The sequence below is a fragment of the Cylas formicarius genome, unplaced genomic scaffold (assembly GCF_029955315.1).
Source record: "Cylas formicarius isolate icCylForm1 unplaced genomic scaffold, icCylForm1.1 PGA_scaffold_9__14_contigs__length_23061073, whole genome shotgun sequence".
In the NCBI taxonomy this organism is placed as follows: Eukaryota; Metazoa; Arthropoda; class Insecta; order Coleoptera; family Brentidae; genus Cylas; species Cylas formicarius.
Window position 1 is genome coordinate 1,073,629 of NW_026844365.1, and position 20,233 is coordinate 1,093,861.

Genomic DNA, 20,233 nt, shown 5'->3' on the forward strand with positions numbered 1-20,233 from the left:
GACAAAATAAATAACAACTAAAAGTTCAGATTTTCACGAAATTATATATATTCACATGACAATTGTTTCGACAACACCGTGTCTTTATCAAATGTAATATTTACAAACTATCTGCCACTATATATACCAAAAAATTACCATAAAACCTTAATTAATGTTGTTGTGAAAATTTAAGTTTAATAATGGAGGGGTATTTAAATCTGATTGATCGTTAATTTCCATGGCTTCCAATAAATTTAATTTTCTACTTTTTGTGACTTTTTTTTTTTGTCCGTAGCGTCACAACCCTTCGTGGATCTTAGCTGCATCTACGACTCGTCTCCATCTGTCCCTGTCCAACACAACCTCCTTCCAGTTCCGTACTCCCAAGATTTTTACATCCTCTTCGATATTGTCCCTCCATCTGAGCCTTGGTCTTCCTAAGAGTCTCTTTCCTGCTGGGTTTTCTTCCCATATCCTCTTTACAAGACGTCCAGCCCACCTGAGCCTTTGTGCTTTTATTTCGTTTACTAAACTCGGTCTTTTGTACATGTCGTTAAGCTCCGCATTCGTTCTTATTCGATATTGACCCGTTCTCTCATCTATTGTTGGTCCAAAGATTTTCCGCAACATCCTCCGTTCAAAGCGTCTTAACACTAGTTCGTTCTGCTTTGTCATTGTCCATGTTTCCGAGCCATAAATTACGATTGGCTTGATTACTGCCGAATATATCCGTAGTTTTGAGTTCCTAGATATCAGTCGGGACTTAAACAGGTTCTGCAAGGCGAAAAAACATTTATTGCCCTTTTGTATTCTTGCTTTTATTTCGCTGGTGATATCGTTATCCGAAGTTATAACCGCTCCTAGGTACTGAAATTGGTTTACGCATTCCTGCTCTCCGTCCGGCCCACATATATTTGGTCTTGTCTCGTTGATCATGAGTCCTACCTTCTTGGTCTCCTTCTCTATGTTCATGAACATTTCTTTTGTTTTAATCGTACTGCTTCCTACCGTATCAATGTCATCGGCATATGCTAAAATCATTTCTGGGCCCTTATTTGTAAATATTTCCAAGCCAATATTCGCTTCTTTGACGGCCATGTCCAGCACTATGTTGAAAAGCAATGGTGAAAGTCCATCGCCCTGTTTTAGGCCATTGTTAATGGAGAATGCCTCGGTGTTGTTCTTTCCTACCCTAACTTTGGCTTTAGAGTTTTCTATGCATATCTTGGTTAGCCTTATGATCTTTTTTGGTACCCCTATGCCTTCCAACGCTTGCCAGACACTTTCCCTGGTGATGCTATCATATGCTTGGCGGAAATCTACAAACAGTTGGTGAACCTCTCTGTTAAACTCCCAGCTTTTCTCTAGGAGCTGTCTTATGGTGAATATTTGATCTGTTGTTGATCTCTTGGGTCGAAACCCGCATTGGTAGTCCCCTAAGTTGTCTTCTGCGTATGGGGATATGCGTCCTCTTAGTACATTTGACAGAACCTTGTATGTTATATTTAGCAGGGTTATTCCTCTATAGTTTTTACAGGCCATCCGGTCTCCTTTCTTATGAATGGGGACGATGGTACCCTCATTCCACTCCTTTGGTAGGGCTTCTGTTTTCCATATGTTTTTCAACAGCTCTAGTATGGCAGTATCTAGATGTTCCCCTCCATATTTTATGCATTCCGCCGTAATGGAGTCCTGGATGTAAAATATCAAAATTGTCGTCAAAAATGTGTAGCATAAGTAGAATCTAGACTATTGTTTTTAAACGCTCTTTCATCTATCTGTTTGTCCAATATAAATTTTAGGACATGATCCGCATTTCAACCTGTAGACACCTGATTTTTGAGATTTTCGACACTTCGTTTTATTGTTTTTGAAAAATTTTCCTATTGTGTTGTTAGTTCTGAAAGCTATTTTTAAACCACATTTTGACAAATGTTTTGAAACTTTTTCACTGGGTTCTCCTATGTATGCAATTGTTTTAAATTGTTCGCGTTCTGTTTTAGGTTTCGGATAAAGAGTTTACTGTTGTCTGGATTTGTTTTTTATTTATAATTTTATCGGTAATGGACGGACTGTAGCCGTTGTTCAGTGCAATTTGTTTAATGATATAAGTTCTTTGTAGTAATTTTCTGTTGTGGGTGGCGTATTAAGAAGTCTGTGTATAAAAAAGTGAAATGCGTGTATAAGGGTGGTTTTGAGCTGTCGTATATGACTGCGTCCGTGTGTGAAGGTTTATGGTAAATGGAAAAATCTAATTTGTTTTGCGTTTCCGTAACAGTTAAATCCAGAAAATTAATTAATTAAGTTATCCTGTTCAATCTCGACAATGAATTTTATACGATTATGTAATGAGTTAATGTAATTTAAAAAAAGAATTCAATTGTCTGTCCGTTCCAACAAAGCAAGAAAAGACATCATCCACGTATCCATACCACCATAGAAAACTTTTACTTATAGAATGTTCTAGTATGATATTTTCCAAATTATCCATAGAAATCTCGGTTAACAAAGGACTAAGTGGGTTTCCTATAATCAAACCTTCCTTAGAGGTCTAAATCTGTCCATTAAATTCAAAATAATTTTGGTCCAAAGATACTATTAAACAATCTAATAAATCTTATTTCACCAATGGATGGGTTAACCTGTTCCCCGAGTTACGGTGAAATCTACTACCTTGTTTATGTAATTTCGGCGGTTGTTGATTCATAATTGTTAAAAAACACTTGTCACTAAATAATGCGGAGTTATATTAAAAACAAATAAAGTAAGTAATTACTAACACATTTTTGACGACAATTTTGATATTTTACACACAGCCACAAAAAGTAGAAAATTAAATTTATTGGAAGCCATGGAGATAAACAAATGTATTGCCTAACGATCAATTAGATTTAAATACCTCTCCATTATTAAACTTAAATTAATTAAAGATTTTTGGTAATTTTTCGGTATATATAGTAGCAGGTAGTTTGTAAATATTACATCTGATAAAGACACGGTGTTGTCGAAACAATTGTCATGTGAATATATATAATTTCGTGAAAATCTGAACTTTTTGTTCTCATTTATTTTGCTGTAAATATCGACTGCGGGGAATAGAGAGACTCGGGCAAAAATTAGTGCTAAAATCTGTTCATAGATATAAGAAAGTGACTAACTGATACGAATTAAGGAAAGACCCGGGCAAGCTGGAAGAATGAAATATGGCCGAACGGGTCCGTACTTTGCTTAGAATTCAATTATTTGGAGTTTTGTTAGGAAAGATACTAAACAATATTTATTTATTTATGTATGTATTTATGTTTACATCTAAAATAAAATTACAAATTATTTTTATTACCTACTTGAATTACTTAAAATTATTTACATAATATATCAGTATCACTATCGCTATCATCGCCTGTTCTAATTATTATTTGTTCTATATTATTTACAATGTAGATATACGATTGTTCTGCTTTTTCTAAATGTTTAACAGAATTTGCCCAACTTCGTAGAGGGATGTTTAAAACTTCGGTTTCTATAAGTTTGAGGACATTGGAGTTAACACGGGGAAAAACATTGTTACGACGAATGGCAGATTTCAGTTGGAGCCAAACATGTTCAATGGGATTAAATATAAAACTGTATGCCCTAGATTTTTTGCATAAGTATCACAGACGTATTCCTTTTGTATGTTCAAGCTTTGTAGAAACTCAATTAATTGCTTTTTCGTATAATCTTCGTGAAAATAAATGTCGGTATTATAGATGTAGTTTTGGATTGTTGCTTTTGTGTCACACGAGGAAGGTGTTTTGGTCAACTGTCTACTGTGATAGCTTGCATTGTCCATTGTCCATGTTTGGAACTAGTTTGTGTTTAAACCAACTTTCAAATAAATCAGCGGTGGTGTCTTCATGGTAATCCAGAGAAGAATCTTTAATATTTTTCGTAGACAGAGAAAGTCCATTTGGAATCCAACCATCTTTAGAGCCAGCATGCAAAATAGTTATTCTTTTACGTCTTTTTGATGGCGCGTTCGTTTTACACTTATCAGTTGACTCAACCCAACCCTTTTCCAGGGTATCATAAGTGTTGACCAGGTTTCATCCAAGTAAATAATTGACTTTTGTTGTTCTCTGTAAATCCTAATTTTCCTAGATACTCCAGTCGCCATTTCCGAATTCTAAAATTGGTCACTTTATTATATCTATGAACAGACCATACCTTATGACCGTCTCGAAGGTTAGGTTAGGAAATTCGCGGAGAGGCCGTCGCCTTGTCAAAATTCGCGTTCAACGATAGGCGGCCGAGGCGACGCCAATTTCGATTGACGCAGGTCAAGATAAAAATATATACATATATACGTAGTCGACGACCGATCAATTAATAATATGCAAAGTGCCCGGGTAATCCGGGCACACGATTTTATGTCGAACGTTTTTCGACGCTGTCGCGCGCGTCCGTACAGTCCTAATCGGGTCGTTGTTTACGACCGTTGCGAGATACAAGCAGGTAATAAGCGCCGAGCCTTTAAAGTTGAACGTTTCTCGCTAATCTCGGGTCTAAATTAAACGGTGACGTTTTATTTGCCCGACTCCTTATCTACGCGCCTCATCGATACATAGTAATGATATTCCGTCCGTTAATTTAATAAACCTGTCGATAAAAACCGCGTTGCATAAGCGCGTATTTTTATTTACAACCGTTTATGCGGTTTCGAGCGAATCGTTTACAAAGTTCGCGTTTGAAGTCAGTCCCGACTTTGGAGCTACCTCCACAACCGTAGCAACAGCGATGGCCATAACCTCGATCGACCATTTGGGAGCGTTTTGCAGAGATTGCTCGTATTGCCTCAGGGCCAAAACGTTTAGAGCTACGCATCGAATTTCAAGCTACCACATGGCGCAAATTACTATTTTCACTAAATTCGGCAGCAGTTTGTCATGAGAGCTACCGATTTCATTTAAAGCTAGCATAGGTAGCAGTTTGTTTGGCCAAACATCTCTTTACATAATAATCATTTTATACTGTACTTACTGTACACATTAATCTAAAATCTTAATTGAAAATCAAAAACTGAACTCGCATTTAGAGCTACATCTCTTACGGCTCTAGAACGGCCACAATGATGAGAGAAAATTCGGTTTCCTTAAGAATTACTCTCAGGTAGAGACCATTTAGTGTACATTTAGAGCTAGAAATCTCGCTTTTCAATTAGTTTGAAGTTATCCCTCTGAGTAGATAACATTCGGGGAATTGAGAGACAAATAGGAAAAGACAATATAGCTTATTTACGCTTCAAGATGGGCGCGATAATCGGCAACTAATGGCGCATTTAGAGCTGCATCTCTTATTTAGTGCTACAAGTTAGTCCTTGAAACACATACACAGTTATAAGTACACCGACAGTTTAATTTGTTCATTGTGTATTTATAGTTACGAATATATAACTCTAAAATTAAATATATGGCTAGTTAGTAGCCAAACTAACTCTAAAAATCAAAAATTAATACTCCGTTTAGAGCTACATTTCCTAGTTGGCCCAATAATCGTCAGCCATAATATCTATTTTTTATAAAATTGCTTTTAACATGTCAAGTAGAAACGGCTTCATGTGTATCGAGAGCTACGGATTTCATTTCGTTTGTTTGCGCAAACATCTCTTTACATAGTAATCATTTTATACTGCACTTAGAGCTACATATCTTATTTAAACCTCTAATATGAAATATTAGAGATTTAAACCCCGGAAACTCGCTTGGAGCTATCGTTTCACCAAAACTGACACATTAATCCAATAAATGATCAGTATCGAGCAAAATCTTAGTTGAAAATCAAAAACTGACATCGCATTTAGAGCTACATCTCTTACGGCTCTACAACACGGCCACAACGATGAGAGAAAAAGTCAACATCCTTGGCAAAATTCGGTTTCCTTAGCAATTACTCTCGGGTAGAGACCGTTTAGTGTACATTTAGAGCTAGAAATCTCGCTTTTCAACTAGTTTGAAGTTATCTCTCTGAGTAGATAACATTCGGGGAATTGAAATGCAAATACGAAGATTGGCGCGATAATCGAAAACTAATGGTACATTTTGAGCTACATCTCTTATTTAGAGCTACAAGTTAGTCCTTGAAACACACGCACAGTTATAAGTACACCGACCGTTTAATTTGTTCATTGCATATTTATAGTTACGAATCTATAACTCTAAAAGAAAATATATAGCTAGTTAGTAGCCAAACTAACTCTAAAAATCAAAAATTAATACTCCGTTTAGAGCTACATTTCCTATTTAGCCCAATAATATCTACTTTTTTTGTATAATTGTTTTTAATGTCAGGTAGAAACGGCAAAAGACAAGATAACTTCTTTACTCGTATGCTTCAAGATGGGCGCGATAATCGGCAACTAAGGGTGCATTTAGAGCTACAAGTTAGTCCTTGAAACACACACACGGACAGTTATAAGTACACCGACACAGTTTCATTTGTTCAGCGTGTATTTAGAGTTACGAATCGACGGCAGACCGCGAGCGCGCTCCACATTCAAGACGTTTCCGAGATAAAAACGTGTTAATTGCGTCGTAATCCGCGAGCAAACAGACCGAATTAAAAAAGGAACGCGTGATCTCATTCAATGTCGCCGCGATTACGCCACGCCATTTGCGCCACGTATAATTCGAATCCCACTTCTGAAACGAACCCCGTAGCGGGGCGACATTATTTACGCATAATGGCACCTGACTGCAACGCTGCACACCGACGACTGCCTTGAATGGCGGCGGCGGTCCAGCGGGGGGCAGCCACCCCTGAAGGGGTGGCTGTCCCCCGCGACGGGGTAAACCAATGAAATATATAGAAAAATGAATAAATCAAAGAAAAATAAATAAATTGAACTGACCAATAAGAATGAAGAAAAATGAGACTAACCAATATAATGTTATGGGGTGGTAGACACCCAGGAAGTAATATTAAAACTATATGGTATGTGTGTTCTCTACCAAGAAGGAAAAAGATAAGCCACAGTGGATACATACATATATATATATATTGATAGATATGAGTAATACAGTATAAGGAACGCACAAGCTACATAGTTTCGCTCAGGAGACTCGCGATCCTACTTTTTGGTGTTGCGTCATCGTCTGGTAGTGGCATTGCGTCATCTGCTTCGATTTCTATTTGATGTAATTGTTGTGTTAGGTCGTCGCGGCATGTCCAGCAAAGATGATCTGTTGTTGGTGTTTGACATAGGTTGCAGGGTTTGCTTTTCTTTTTTGTTGCTGTTTTGTCCGGTGTTGGTGGAAGACGCTCTGGAATTGGTCTGTCTGGGGTGTTGGGTCTTGTGTCGAATAGTGGTTTTTCTAGGTGGATGATGCTGATGCGGCGTTCACAAGCTTTTATTGTTTCTGCGTGGATTCCTCTCGGCCAGAAGAGGTCAAGGTGGTTGACGCAGATTATTCTCTGGGTGTCCCCGCTTGTATTCTTGTAGCTCCATATTTTATATTTTGGGTTATGGGTGTTTCCATATCCAAAAGTTTGAGAAGGGTTAGTGGTGACCAGTTTGGAAAGTCCAAATCGTCTAAGATTATACCGTCGACGCTGTTGTTATAACGGCGCCAATCTTCTTTGTCTTTTATATGTAGTGGGTGTTTAAAATGGGCTAGGGCGTAATGGTAGTTCTTAATCTACTAAAATTTGAAGTTCCATCCCTATGAGGTATGGTCTATCCATAGATATAAGAAAGTGACCAATTGCTTTTGAAGGGTAGTCATTAACATACAATGCAACAATATTATTACCTAAAGTTCCTGAATTTAGATTCAGTGTATCTCAGGAGATGCTCCCGCCCAAATGTATAAAACACTATTCTATTGACACTAAGGAAGTTATAAACAATGTTTATTTGACTGTCATTGAACGTGGTGTCAGCACGCAAGGATCTGGAATATTTAGAAAAAATAGGATTTACAGAGAACAAAGGCCAATTATTTACTTGGATGAAACCTGGTTCGACACTTATGATACTACGGAAAAGCGTTGGGTTGACTCAACTGATAAGTGTAAAACAAACGCGCCATCAAAAAGAGGTAAAAGAATAACTATTTTGCATGCTGGCTTTAAAGATGGTTGGATTCCAAATGGTCCTTCTGTGTCTGCGAAAAATATTAAAGATTCTCTTCTGGATTACCATCAAGACACCACCGCTGATTTATTTGAAAGTTGCTTTAAAAACAAACTAGTATCATAGTAGACAGTTGACTAAAACCCCTTCCTCATGTGACACAAAAGCAACAATCCAAAATTACATCTATAATAACGACATTTATTTTCACGAAGATTATACTAAAAAGCAATTAATTGAGATTCTACAAAGCTTTAACCTACAAAAGGAATACATCTCTGATACTTATGCAAAAAATCTAGGGCATACAGTTTTAAGGCTTCCCTTACCACTGTATATTTAACCCCATTAGACATGTTTGGCACCAACTGAAATCTGCAATCGTCGTAACAATGTTTTTCGCCGTGGTAACTCCAATGTCCTTAAACTTATAGTAACCGAAGTTTTAAACATCCCTCCACAAAGTTGGGCAAATTCTGTTAAACATATAGAAAAAGCAGAACAATCGTATATCTACATTGCAAATAATATAAACAAATAATAATTAGAACAGGCGATGATAGCGATAGTGATACTGATATATTATGTGAATAATTTTAAGTAATTTAAGTAGGTAATAAAAATAATTTGTAATTTTATTTTAGATTTAAACATAAATACATACATAAATAAATATATATTGTTTAGTATCTTTCCTAACAAAACCCCAAATAATTAAATTCTAAGCAAAGTACGGACCTGTTCGGCCATATTTCATTCTTACAGCTTGCCCGGGTCTTTCCTTAATTCGTATCAGTTAGTCACTTTCTTATATCTATGAACAGACTGAAGAATGAAGAATTTATTTTTAGTGAGTCCGGTTTGCAGGAAGAGACACTTGCTTAATTTCAGAGTAAGGTTAAACCCCTTTCGAAGTTTACGGCCATGGCGAACATGTGAAGCGATGAGCGACCAAGCCATCTTCGGGTGTCCTTCAACCGAGAACTTTGCCGCCTACCGACATGCCTTTTGCCTTACTAGTCGCAAAAATGATTAAGGACTTCCTCATTCGTTATTCTTTGAACCCACGATACTCTTTTCCAGTGACGAGTCCAGAGCAAAACACTCGCTTCTGTAGAGGAGAACCGAGAAAATGCGCACAAGAAGATTTATACTTAGTTTTGACTTCTTTCCTCGTGTCACATTCCTCATTTACAATCCTCCTCAGATATTTGTATGCACTTGTGCCACCGTATTCAGGAGCAAACACTCGTGCGAATCTGCGTTGCAATATATGTGTGCAGTGTGGCGGAAAGACGTGAATGAATCAAAACTAATTTTGAGTGTTTTTGTAGATTTCAAACGTGCATTTGAGACTATTGACAGGGACATTCTTATTACAAAATTAGGTCTATATGGCATTAAAGACTCTGCACTAGAATGGAGAAAGAACTTTTTATCTGATAGATCTCGCCAGACTAAAATTAATAGTAATGTTTCTAGTCATCGGGATAGCAGATGGGGGGTACCGCAGGGAAGCGTGTTTTTATTTATTTATTTTATTTATTTATTTATTACAAAGGTGCCCTAACATGAAGAACTAACTTCACAATTTACAAGGACACACTAACAATTATACCATTATTTAATTAACAAAGTAAAACTTATAAGTAAGTACCTACCTATATCTACGATATAAGTGCGTGAATTACAAAAAACAAATGTGAAAAAATAAGGAAAACAAATCAAAAATTAAAATAAATTTATAGAAAAACCCTAATTGCTTGATTTCGAAACGAATTAAGTGATAACGCAAAGATGTCAACGTGCGAAAAATAATTAGTGTAATGTCTATGTAAAAGAGATATTGGGGAATTGTTACCTAAGTTTGTATTAAATCTAGGCACGTAAAATAATGAAGGAGTTCTTGTTATAACGACTCTGGCATTGAAGGAGAGTTTTTCCAACAGTAAAGGACAGTCAATCCTACTATTAATAATATTATGCAAAAATATAGCACTGGAGATAATTCTTCTAACAGATAACTTCAGTATAAGGTAGAAATTAAGACTAGCTTCATACGAATGAGTTAGTAAGTTACGGTTAAATCTAAAATTTCAATGGAAAAGAAACTTTTTTTGTATTCTCTCGATTCTGTCTATATATTTATGATACTGAGGACTCCATATCACACCGCCATGGTCAAGGTGAGATCGAACGTAGGAATTGTATAGAATAATAAGCGATTTGTGATCCTGAAATTCCTTGCTAACTCTTAATATAAAACCTAAATTTTTATAAGCTTTTTGTACTATATTCTCAATGTGGATATCAAAACTTAATTTTACATCTATAGTTATTCCAAGATCCCTAATCTGCTCTACTTTTTTTATTTTTACACCATTGAATGTGTAGTCAAAGTTTATATCATTTATCCGCCTGCTGAACTTAAGACAGTAACATTTATCAATATTTAAAAATAGACGATTTTCTACACAGTATTCATAAAAACGATCAAGATCTTCTTGAAACTTATGACAGTCGTTAAGGCTTTTCACTTTCAATTTCTGATCATCTGCGTATGATGCTGATTTAGCAAAAAGAAAACATTTACTGACATCTGCGATAAACAGTGAAAATAACAATGGTCCCAAATGGGACCCTTGAGGAATTCCAGATGTGATGCGGGTCGTTTGGGATTTTGCAGAATTCAATTCTACAAACTGAGTCCGAGGACTGATGTAGGATTGAAGAATTTATTAACTTATTTGCTGATGACACGCTTATTTCAGTCTCCGGAAACGATTGCACAGAAATGGCTACCAAACTGAACACCGAAATGCAGTATTTCTACGAATGGCTGTGTCAAAATAAACTGAAATTAAATAGCTCCAAAACCAAGTGCATGGTTATCGGTTCTAAGGTTAACTGTCAAAAATTTTATAAGTCGGGGTATTCTGTGGATATACCAGGCTATCTTAAATTATGGTTGGAAAAAAGGTCAAACTTTTATCAATATAATATACGTCCCAATCAGCACTTTAATGTTTCTATGGTAAAAACAACAAATTTACAGGAAACTCTATTCTACGATGGTGTTTGTAATTTTAATGAACTGCCGGATAATATCAAGGGGGCGCCTTGCCCAAGAGTGTTCAAGAAGAGACTTACGGGGTATTTGCGAAGTTTATGGTTTTGTTTATGTAAATTTTACTTGCTTATGTAAATAGCCAAGTGCTAAATAAATAATAAATAAAATATTACTGTTAATTATCAGGTGAGCTTGTGTACACGTGTCCTTGACAACTGCAAGTTTTTTCTGTATATCGCCTCTGAATAAATACCGAATAATGTTGTTCCCTCAATTTTTACTGTAAAGTATATAAGCTTTCAGCGTTCAAAGGCTCTTTTACAATATATAAAACAAGTGTCAAGCGTGAAAACCAAATTGAGTTTCATCCGGTTAGTTCTTCTTGTATAATCTGGTTTGGATTATTCTGAGGAATATCTTGAAGAGAGATTAATGTCCCAGGCTTATCATACATAACCATCACAATTCGGTTTTCTTCGGAATTGCAACTAATCTGTTCCGTTCTAATCTGAACATTGAGGTTGCAGACCCTTTCGTCCGGGTATGAGTTTCACAACTTCTACTGGACCGATGGTTTTTCCACGGTTCTGGGCTTTCTTGGGTCCTTTTCGTTAACATTTTCATCCCGTTCTGGTGGTCGGTCTACTGTCAAGAATGTGTCATGTTGAGCCCGAGGATAATGGATCGAAAGGTCTCACGGCAGATGGAATAGGAAGGACCTCCGTTGTTCTTTTGTATCTCTGCACATTCTTCTGATATTGCTGTTTAGTTACACGAACAGTGTTGGAAAGACAGTTTTAGGATCTCAAAAACACCAATAAAACTGCCTAAGACTTTATAAATTAATGATTCAGAAACGAAGGCCTATTCGTAGGGCCAAATGGCCAAAATTGGAAATTTGATAATACCCAGATGCCAGATCTACGGCTATGAAATACCTATATCATGTTGCCAGAGACAAAAAACAATTGAGAAAATTCAAAATGAAAACATTATACAGGGTGTGTCATTTAAAAAAACTCAAAAAACCGTATTTCTAGATCTCTCGTATAAAATTTTATTTTTAAAACGCCCTGTATGTTCCATCTTTTTTCTTTTTTCTTGTATAGAATCTAAAAATACTTTTTGTGCAATCGGATATCCATTGTTGTAGTATTTAATAAATACTTCACTTAAGACAGGGAAATTCCAGAAGAGATCAAGACAAGCGTTATGGTACCTATACCGAAAGTACCAGTTCCGAGTAAACCTGGAGAATACCGACCAATTAATTTAATATCGGTGTGTAAGCAGCTGCGTAGCTTCCTAGAAAAGAAATAAACTGAGTTTACGGAGAAACGCTCGTGTGAATCGTCTTTACAATTTGTGTGCTCGAAATGGAGGTCTACGTTCATTGATCTTCAAAGAGCCTTTGAGACCATTGATAGAGGACGTATGGTGGACAAACTGTTTGCATATGGGATCAGAAGGAATGTGCTCGTGGGGATAGTTGACTATCTATATGACAGATTCCATGTAACAAGGAATAAAAACGTGGTGTCTGATAAGTTAGAAAACAATATAGGTGCGCCCTAGGGCAACGTATTAGTATAATGTATAACCATGCATTGCTTATGTCAATTACAAGTGTAGTTGTACCAATGTTTGTGCACCTCCTCACTTGTGCCATTTCCCGCCATTTTTTCAAAACAACGGATCGACGGCAACGTCAATAATATACCGGGTGTTTCACAATATATTCTGGAGGGAAGAAAAAAATTGTGTTAGGGCTGAACCCGCGGACGCCACTGCGAAGGAACGAGGAGCCGGCAACGTCGCCGCGTGCGTGCCGCAACCGTTTCCGGTCGGATTTCGAATACGTACCGGACGAAGACGCACGACATAACGCACGCATTAGGCCGCCGTGTCTACATAAACGACCCGAAAGGCGATAGGCGTTTTAGACGCGAAAGAAACGGCAACGTCGCGCGTACATTTCCCGTTTCCGTTTTTCCGCGAACGAAAACAATTACGACGGCGCGCAATCGGGTCGCCGATAAGATAAAGGCCTCGAAAAGTCTCCGGCGATGAGTGGTAAGGCGCGGCCCCGCAGGAATTTCATTTTCGAAATTTCATCCAGATGATCAAAAGAAAAACACTATGTTAATGGTTGTACAAGTGTTCATACAAGCTCTGATAGGGTTCTAGACTTCAAAAATTTACGTCATTGCAATTTCACTCAGAGAAGGAAGACCCAGGTTACCAAATAAAACGCTAAATCGAGACATTGAAATATAAAATGTCGGATATAAGGCAGTGAATCCAACATTTGAGCGTTTTATTTGCAATAAACTCAAGGAAGATTCGATTATTTGAATCGAAATGCTGAAATCTGAATCGAAATTACTCAAAATTTGTCGATAAAAACTTGAATGATATAATAATGCGGCAGGTCTCTCGTATGCATGCTTCATTACACTTTTTTTTTTCATACAAGCTCTGATAGCCTCCCAGACTTCAAAAGTTTGCGTCATTGAAATTTCACTCAGAGAAGAAAGACTCAGGTCACGTATAAAATGTCGGATATAAGGTGGTGAAGGAAGATTCCATTATTTGAATCGAAATGCTGAAATCTGAATCGAAATTACCCGAAATTCGTCGATGTAAACCTCAATGATCTCGTAGATTTCAAAAATTGAGTAACGATAATGCGGTAGTCTCTCGTATGAAGGCTTCATTGCACTTTTTTTTTTCATACAAGCTCTGATAGTCTCCCAGATTTCAATAATTTGCGTCATTGAAATTTCACTCAGAGAAGAAAGACTCAGGTCAAGTATAAAATGTCGGATATAAGGTAGTGACGGAAGATTCCATTATTTGAATCGAAATGCTGAAATCTGAATCGAAATTACCCGAAATTCGTCGATAAAAACCTCAATGATATCGTAGATTTCAAAAATTGAGTAACGATAATGCGATAGTTTCTCGTATAAATGCTTCATTGCACAGTTTTTTTTCATAGTAGTGAATCCAACATTTGAGTGTTTTATTTGCAATAAACTCAAAGAAAATTTCATTATTTCAATCGAAATTCTGAAATCTGAATCGAAATTATTCGAAATTCGTCGATACAAACCTCAATGATATAATGCACGCTTCGTTACACAATTTTTTTTCATACAAGCTCTGATAGTCTCCCAGATTTCAAAAATTTGCGTCATTGAAATTTCACCCACAGAAGGAAGACTCAGATTACCAAATAAATAAAGTACCAAAATATTGAAGCAATAAATACAGGACGGAAGGTGTCGAACGCGACATTTAAGTGTTTTATTGACAAAAAACTCAAGGGATTTTCCTAGTGGTCTGGTCTACTCAGACCATGGGGAATTTGAGCCGTATGAGTAAATATTAACAATATAAATATAAAAAAGCATTTGAGTGTTTTATTTATAATAAACTCAAGGAATTTTCCAGCTAATCTGAATCGAAATCATGAAATTTCACTCAGATGATGGCATATATTCGCTTCATCGCGCAAAATTTCCCGATAGGAGCTATATTTCAACAATTCGCGCGATACTGAAATTTCACTCAAAGAAGGAAGGCTCTCGAGATAAAGTGGTCAACCCAACAGTCAGGTGTTATATTAAGGTAAATTTTTCACTAGTCTAAAACAAAATGTCTAAATTATGGGATGGGAAACATGACTCCCACTGCAATAGACAAAATGTATCAATAGGAACTCCAATAGAGTATTGTGGACTTCAAAAATTCGGGTATTTGAAATTCCGGGAATGAACAAATACTATTAGTAGTTACTACCAAGATTGCTTTTGAAAAATCTTCATTGGGCGAGGCAAGTTCGTAGCGCGTAGCGCGAAGCAGCTTTATATAAAAGGAAAGCTTCGCGGTTTCCTATGGTAAAGAGACGCATTGTTTTTCTATCGTGCTCCCGCGGACCACTTTTGCGAAATCGATGGAATTTAATTGTGCATGCACCCTGTATAAAATGTCCTTCACTTCTTGTCGAACTTCAAAATTACAGCAAAACATCAACAAAATATCTCGCGCCCCGTATAATTGACGAAACCTGAAATTCTCTCTCGACATAGTTTAAGACATTGCTCAAATAAAATTATCCCATCTTTAACGGTTTTTCATTTATCGCCAATAATTTACCCACAAAAACGAAAATTTTTAGGATCTTTCAGATTTTTTGCCTATAAACGACACACCCTGTATATGAATCAAACAATGTTCAAAGTAGAGGCAATAGCCATTCGTGGTTTGAGAATGACACCGTTTGAACCAATTAGCAATATTTTTTACGATTTTTGATATGCGGCTAATAATTTTAGATTTTTGCCTATAATTTGAAAACCCTGTATATAACCGAAAAAATGTCCAAAATAAATTTTATTGCACTCGATCTTCTGCGTCTGCCGGTTAAAGAATTTGGCCAATCGGATGAACGATTATGGAGAAAAATACATTTTTCTGGAAGCTAAAACTACCAAAAAAAAAAAAAAAATTCAAAAAATTTCAAACATTTTTAAAAAATTCGATTGCGCCGAATTTCTACCGTTTAAATTTGAACACGAACTTTTACTTCTCTGCTAAATTTGCAATCGATATCTGCAAATTTAGGACACTTAACACATTTTTCATTCAGCACGGAATATCGGGAACACCCTGTACAATAGTGAAAACCTTATATATAAAAGTTTTTGCTGTCTACGCGGGCTATATCGCAATATAAAAGAAAGTGAGATCTGGAACATAGTCTTACGGTTATAACCTATTTTCAATAATAGTGGGACTCGTTTTTCAGTTTTTTTGAATTTGCGGCGCACCCAGTATATTTTTGAAAAATTGGCAAGAATAAAAGTTTATAGAGCCGCATCTTCTGCTTCTTCTGGCCCAAGAATTTTTTTCGTCTCGTAAACAATTTTTGCCTTGCACACGCGATTTTTTATTGATCATTTCTGTACCAACGGCGATCCCATAGGATCTACGATTTTCATCGATTTTCGTAAGTAAAAAAGGTTTCGGATGACTTGGACATAGGACCAAGCACACTAAAATGAGTCTGCAGCATCACTCAATCGAATTTCTCTGCTCATTAATTGCCCATTAACACTAACCTAGCCTAATAATTAATAAAAAACATATAAACAACATGCGATTTAAGTTGAACCAACACAACAAGTGAAGATAACAAAAAATGGCGTCCGCGACGGTCCCAAACGAAACCATGTGAACGGAACCCGATCTCCGTGTCAGCAAGGGGAAAAAAAGTGAAGAGATCGCGTTTCCCATCTGTCACGCCGATTCCGATTCACACACACACACACACACACATATATATACCGCCGACGTCACACGCCCGCACCGTCGACCTTGGCTCCGACGAAAGCGCCACCTGTCTTTTTTTTTTCGGCTGCGCGTCTCATAAATACTTTCGACGAACAAAGGAGGCCGTGTCGCGCGCGCGAGCAATTGTTTTCGCGTCGAGCGCCGCCGTCAATTGTTATTTCACACCCCGACGACGAGCCGCCTCGTCCCCGCGCCCCCGCATTCGGTCACTGGGGCGCAGCGCTATTATTATGCAGGAATTCGCGAAAAACGGGACGATTGTACAGTTTGACCGGCGTGAAATCGGGTGTACCACCTCCGTGATATCTTTGTTATCTGTGAAATCCGTGAAATCACGAAATCTTGTTACCAATTTTGAGAACCCTATTAGGCAAATAAGGTGTGAGAGACACTTGGTTGCACTCTCGGTTGCACCGTCTCTGTGAAATCCGTGAAATTTTTGTAATCTGTGAAATCATTCAATTTTATTATAAATTTTGAGCTCTCCGTTACGTAAATAAGACGTGAGTGACGCTTGGTTGCACGCTCGGTTGCGTTGGCTTTGTGAAATCCGTGAAATCAGTGAAATCTTTGTTATCTGTGAAATCGGAGAAATCATAAAATTTTGTTACGATTTCTGAGCACTCCATTAAGCAAATAAGGTGTGGGAGACACCTGGTTGGACCGTCTCTGTGAAATCCGTTAAATCTTTGTAATCTGTGAAATCCGCGAAAAATCATGAAATTTTACTATAAATGTTGAGCTCTCCATTAGGTAAAAAAGAAGTGAGTGACGCTAGGTTGCCCGCTCGGTTGCGCTGACTCTGTGAAACCCATGAAATCAGTGAAATCTTTGTTATCTGTGAAATCGGAGAAATCATAAAATTTTGTTACGATTTCTGAGCACTCCATTAAGCAAATAAGGTATGGGAGACACTTGGTTGGACCGTCTCTGTGAAACCCGTGGAATCTTCGTAATCTGTGAAATCCGTGAATTCATGAAATTTTATTATTAATTTTAAGCTCCCCATTACGTAAATAAGGTGTGAGGGACTCTTGGTTGCACGCTCGTTTGCGCCGGATCTGTGAAATCCGTGAAATCTTTGTTATTTGTGAAATCGGGAAATCATAAAATTTCGTAACGATGTTTGAGCACTAAATTAGGCAAAAAAGATGTGGGTGACGCTTGGTTGCACCCTCGGTTGGGCTGGCTCTGTGAAATCAGTGAACTCTTTGTTATCTGTTGAGTGAAATCCGCGAAATCCGTGAAATCATGAAAATTAGGTAAATAATGGTGTGGGTGATGCCAAATCCGTGAAATCTTTGTCATCTATGAAATCCGCGAAATTTTGGTGTCGTCATAATTATTATAAAAATGTCCAGGATATCATTCCCCCCTTTCGTTTGTTGATCCAACAAACTCACACAACATTTTTAAGGTTCCAAATAGAAATACAAAATACCATAAGATTAGGACATAAAACATATTTTCTCTGTTTTTTTTTATTTAACTTTAATTGCGATTTTTCAAACAATGAAATGGAAAAAAAATCTTAATTAAACCTGAAAAAAAATTCAAGAAACAAAATTTTGAAATAACATTTTAAAAATATTATGTTTACGGTCGCTTTGATTTTTTTTAATTTAGAATGACGATACTCTTTGCCTGTTGTGAAACCTGTGAAATCGTGTGCAATCTGATGTAACAATTTTGGTTGGCGATTTGTCCCTCGGTTTGTAATAATTATTATATTGTCATAAATGTATGGTTACGGTTCGAATATGAAAAAAATATTGCTTATAAAGACTTGTCATAGAAAAACTGATATTCTGTGTTGGATTGACGTCTTTACCAAAATTTTTAGGCTGCTACATAAGATTCCTACGGAGGAACTATTTAATTCTGAAAAAAAAAATTTCTATATCTTCATTTCTATTTTAAGCAGATGTTAGATATATTTTTTATGGAAACTTCAGTGCGAATAAACAATTCATTTTTTATAAAACTTCAGTGGGGATAAATAAATCATTCGTTTTTACATGAAAGAGTTAAAGAAGGAAATGGATTTTTTAGATAATTTCAAGGAACCCATAGTAAAAAAAATTAACTAACGCCATTTAAAAATAAAAAACAAAATCCGTTGCTCGTTTTCGGTGCGCCACTGGCCGACTGCCACGACGTAATAAAATTCGAGACATTGTTACACCGATCCCCTCGCCCTCCGCCTCCGCCGCGCGACCTACTCCGTAATTACGTTCCCCCGCCCCCGCTCTGACGCGTGTCCCTGGTTACTAATCCCCCCGAAGAGACGGGGGCGAGATTTAATCCGACGTGGAGGGACGAAAATTTCCATCGAAAAAAAAAAAAAAATTAACGCCCAACGTGGGGCTCGAACCCACGACCCTGAGATTAAGAGTCTCATGCTCTACCGACTGAGCTAGCCGGGCTACGATTGATCGTAAAGCGAGCATTCAATAAAAATAGGTATTTTCCGGAACGAAATGCCATTAAACACGTTTCACGGCGATTCGTTATCGTCGCGATCGCGATTGATTATTATTTACGATGCACCGACAGAATTCGACACTAACCTCCGAAAATAAACGTTACTAAACCGGAGAGTCCCACACACACACACGCTCTCGAACCAGTCGATCGTTAATTTATGCTAATTCTGCGGTCGGCGATATGCGGGACGACGAAAAATATCCTACGCCCGGTCCGATAATCGAAAACGAAAAGGAATTATTTTTATGGATGCGGGTCCGGATAAATTGACCGTATTCTACCAACACCCACTGCGATTAAAAATTCCACAAAATCATCGACGCTAAAATGTTACACTAACGGTTATTGTGACTGCGTGATGAGAAAACTCGGAAAAAAACGAGCCCGACGCGAAGGTAAACGCAAAAAAAAGCAGCGGACGAGCGGCGTCGCCGTCACGTGACCGGCCATTTAAACTTTAAACGGAGAAAGAGGCTATCCAAACAAAAAACGTCCGCGGCATGTGCATCAAATTACCTGTTGCCAGTGATCCTCGAGCGACGGCTTCGCGGAAAAGTAGCCGGTGTCGTGGATATCCTCCAGCTCCCTGAATATGTCGACGCTCGGCAGTATATCCATCGTTACCGGTGGTCCCCGACAGCGCACAAAGTATACCACAATAACACAGGCACACGCGAGTTCTTTCTCTCACAGAGACGCGGCCATCGCGACCGGTACGCCACAGCCGCCGATTGTTTATTTTTTTCGCAACGATCCCGACTTTACCGACGGCAAAACGGGCACGAAACACACGCGAATACGCGGCTCGTCGTTACCGACCGGGCGGGGGTTGATTTCAGTTCGACGCGGGCAGACGTCCCCGACAAGACTGACGATGAATGATTTGGCAACTCGGGTGATTGAGGGGGTGAGAATGCAGGTGAACCGTTCGTCGGACGCAGCGCTACAGACTCTCGCTCGCACGTCAAAGGCCTCGCGGCACGACTAAACGGCCGGCGACGTTCGTGCGAGTTCGGCACTCGGGACACGGTGGTGCAGTGCAACGCCGCGGCGTTGTCGGCTCTCGCGCGGATAAGGAATTCGAACGGTCGGGTTTTTGCCGCGGGGAGCGGAACTTGCGAACGAGACGTGACGTCACTGCGTTGCCGGCCCGCGACCCAAGGGCGTTTTATTTACGTCTCCCACCGATTTTAGGATTGTTCAGCGTCGAACCCTGAATACATTCA

The 20,233-nt window shown here is 38.0% G+C and overlaps 1 protein-coding gene and 1 non-coding gene across 2 annotated transcripts in view; both read right to left on the bottom strand.

Moving 5' to 3' along the window:
* LOC132707102 (Krueppel-like factor 7) overlaps nt 1-20,018 on the bottom strand; it is a 252,230-nt gene extending 232,212 nt beyond the window's left edge. The window contains exon 1 of the mRNA XM_060678789.1: nt 19,524-20,018. Within this exon, the coding sequence (XP_060534772.1) occupies nt 19,524-19,625 (102 nt within the window). The 5' untranslated portion in view covers nt 19,626-20,018. The remainder of the gene's footprint in view (nt 1-19,523) is intronic.
* Nucleotides 18,874-18,946, bottom strand: Trnak-cuu (transfer RNA lysine (anticodon CUU)). The gene has a single exon. It is a non-coding gene; the product is annotated as a tRNA-Lys (tRNA).
* Nucleotides 20,019-20,233: the final 215 nt, after the last annotated feature.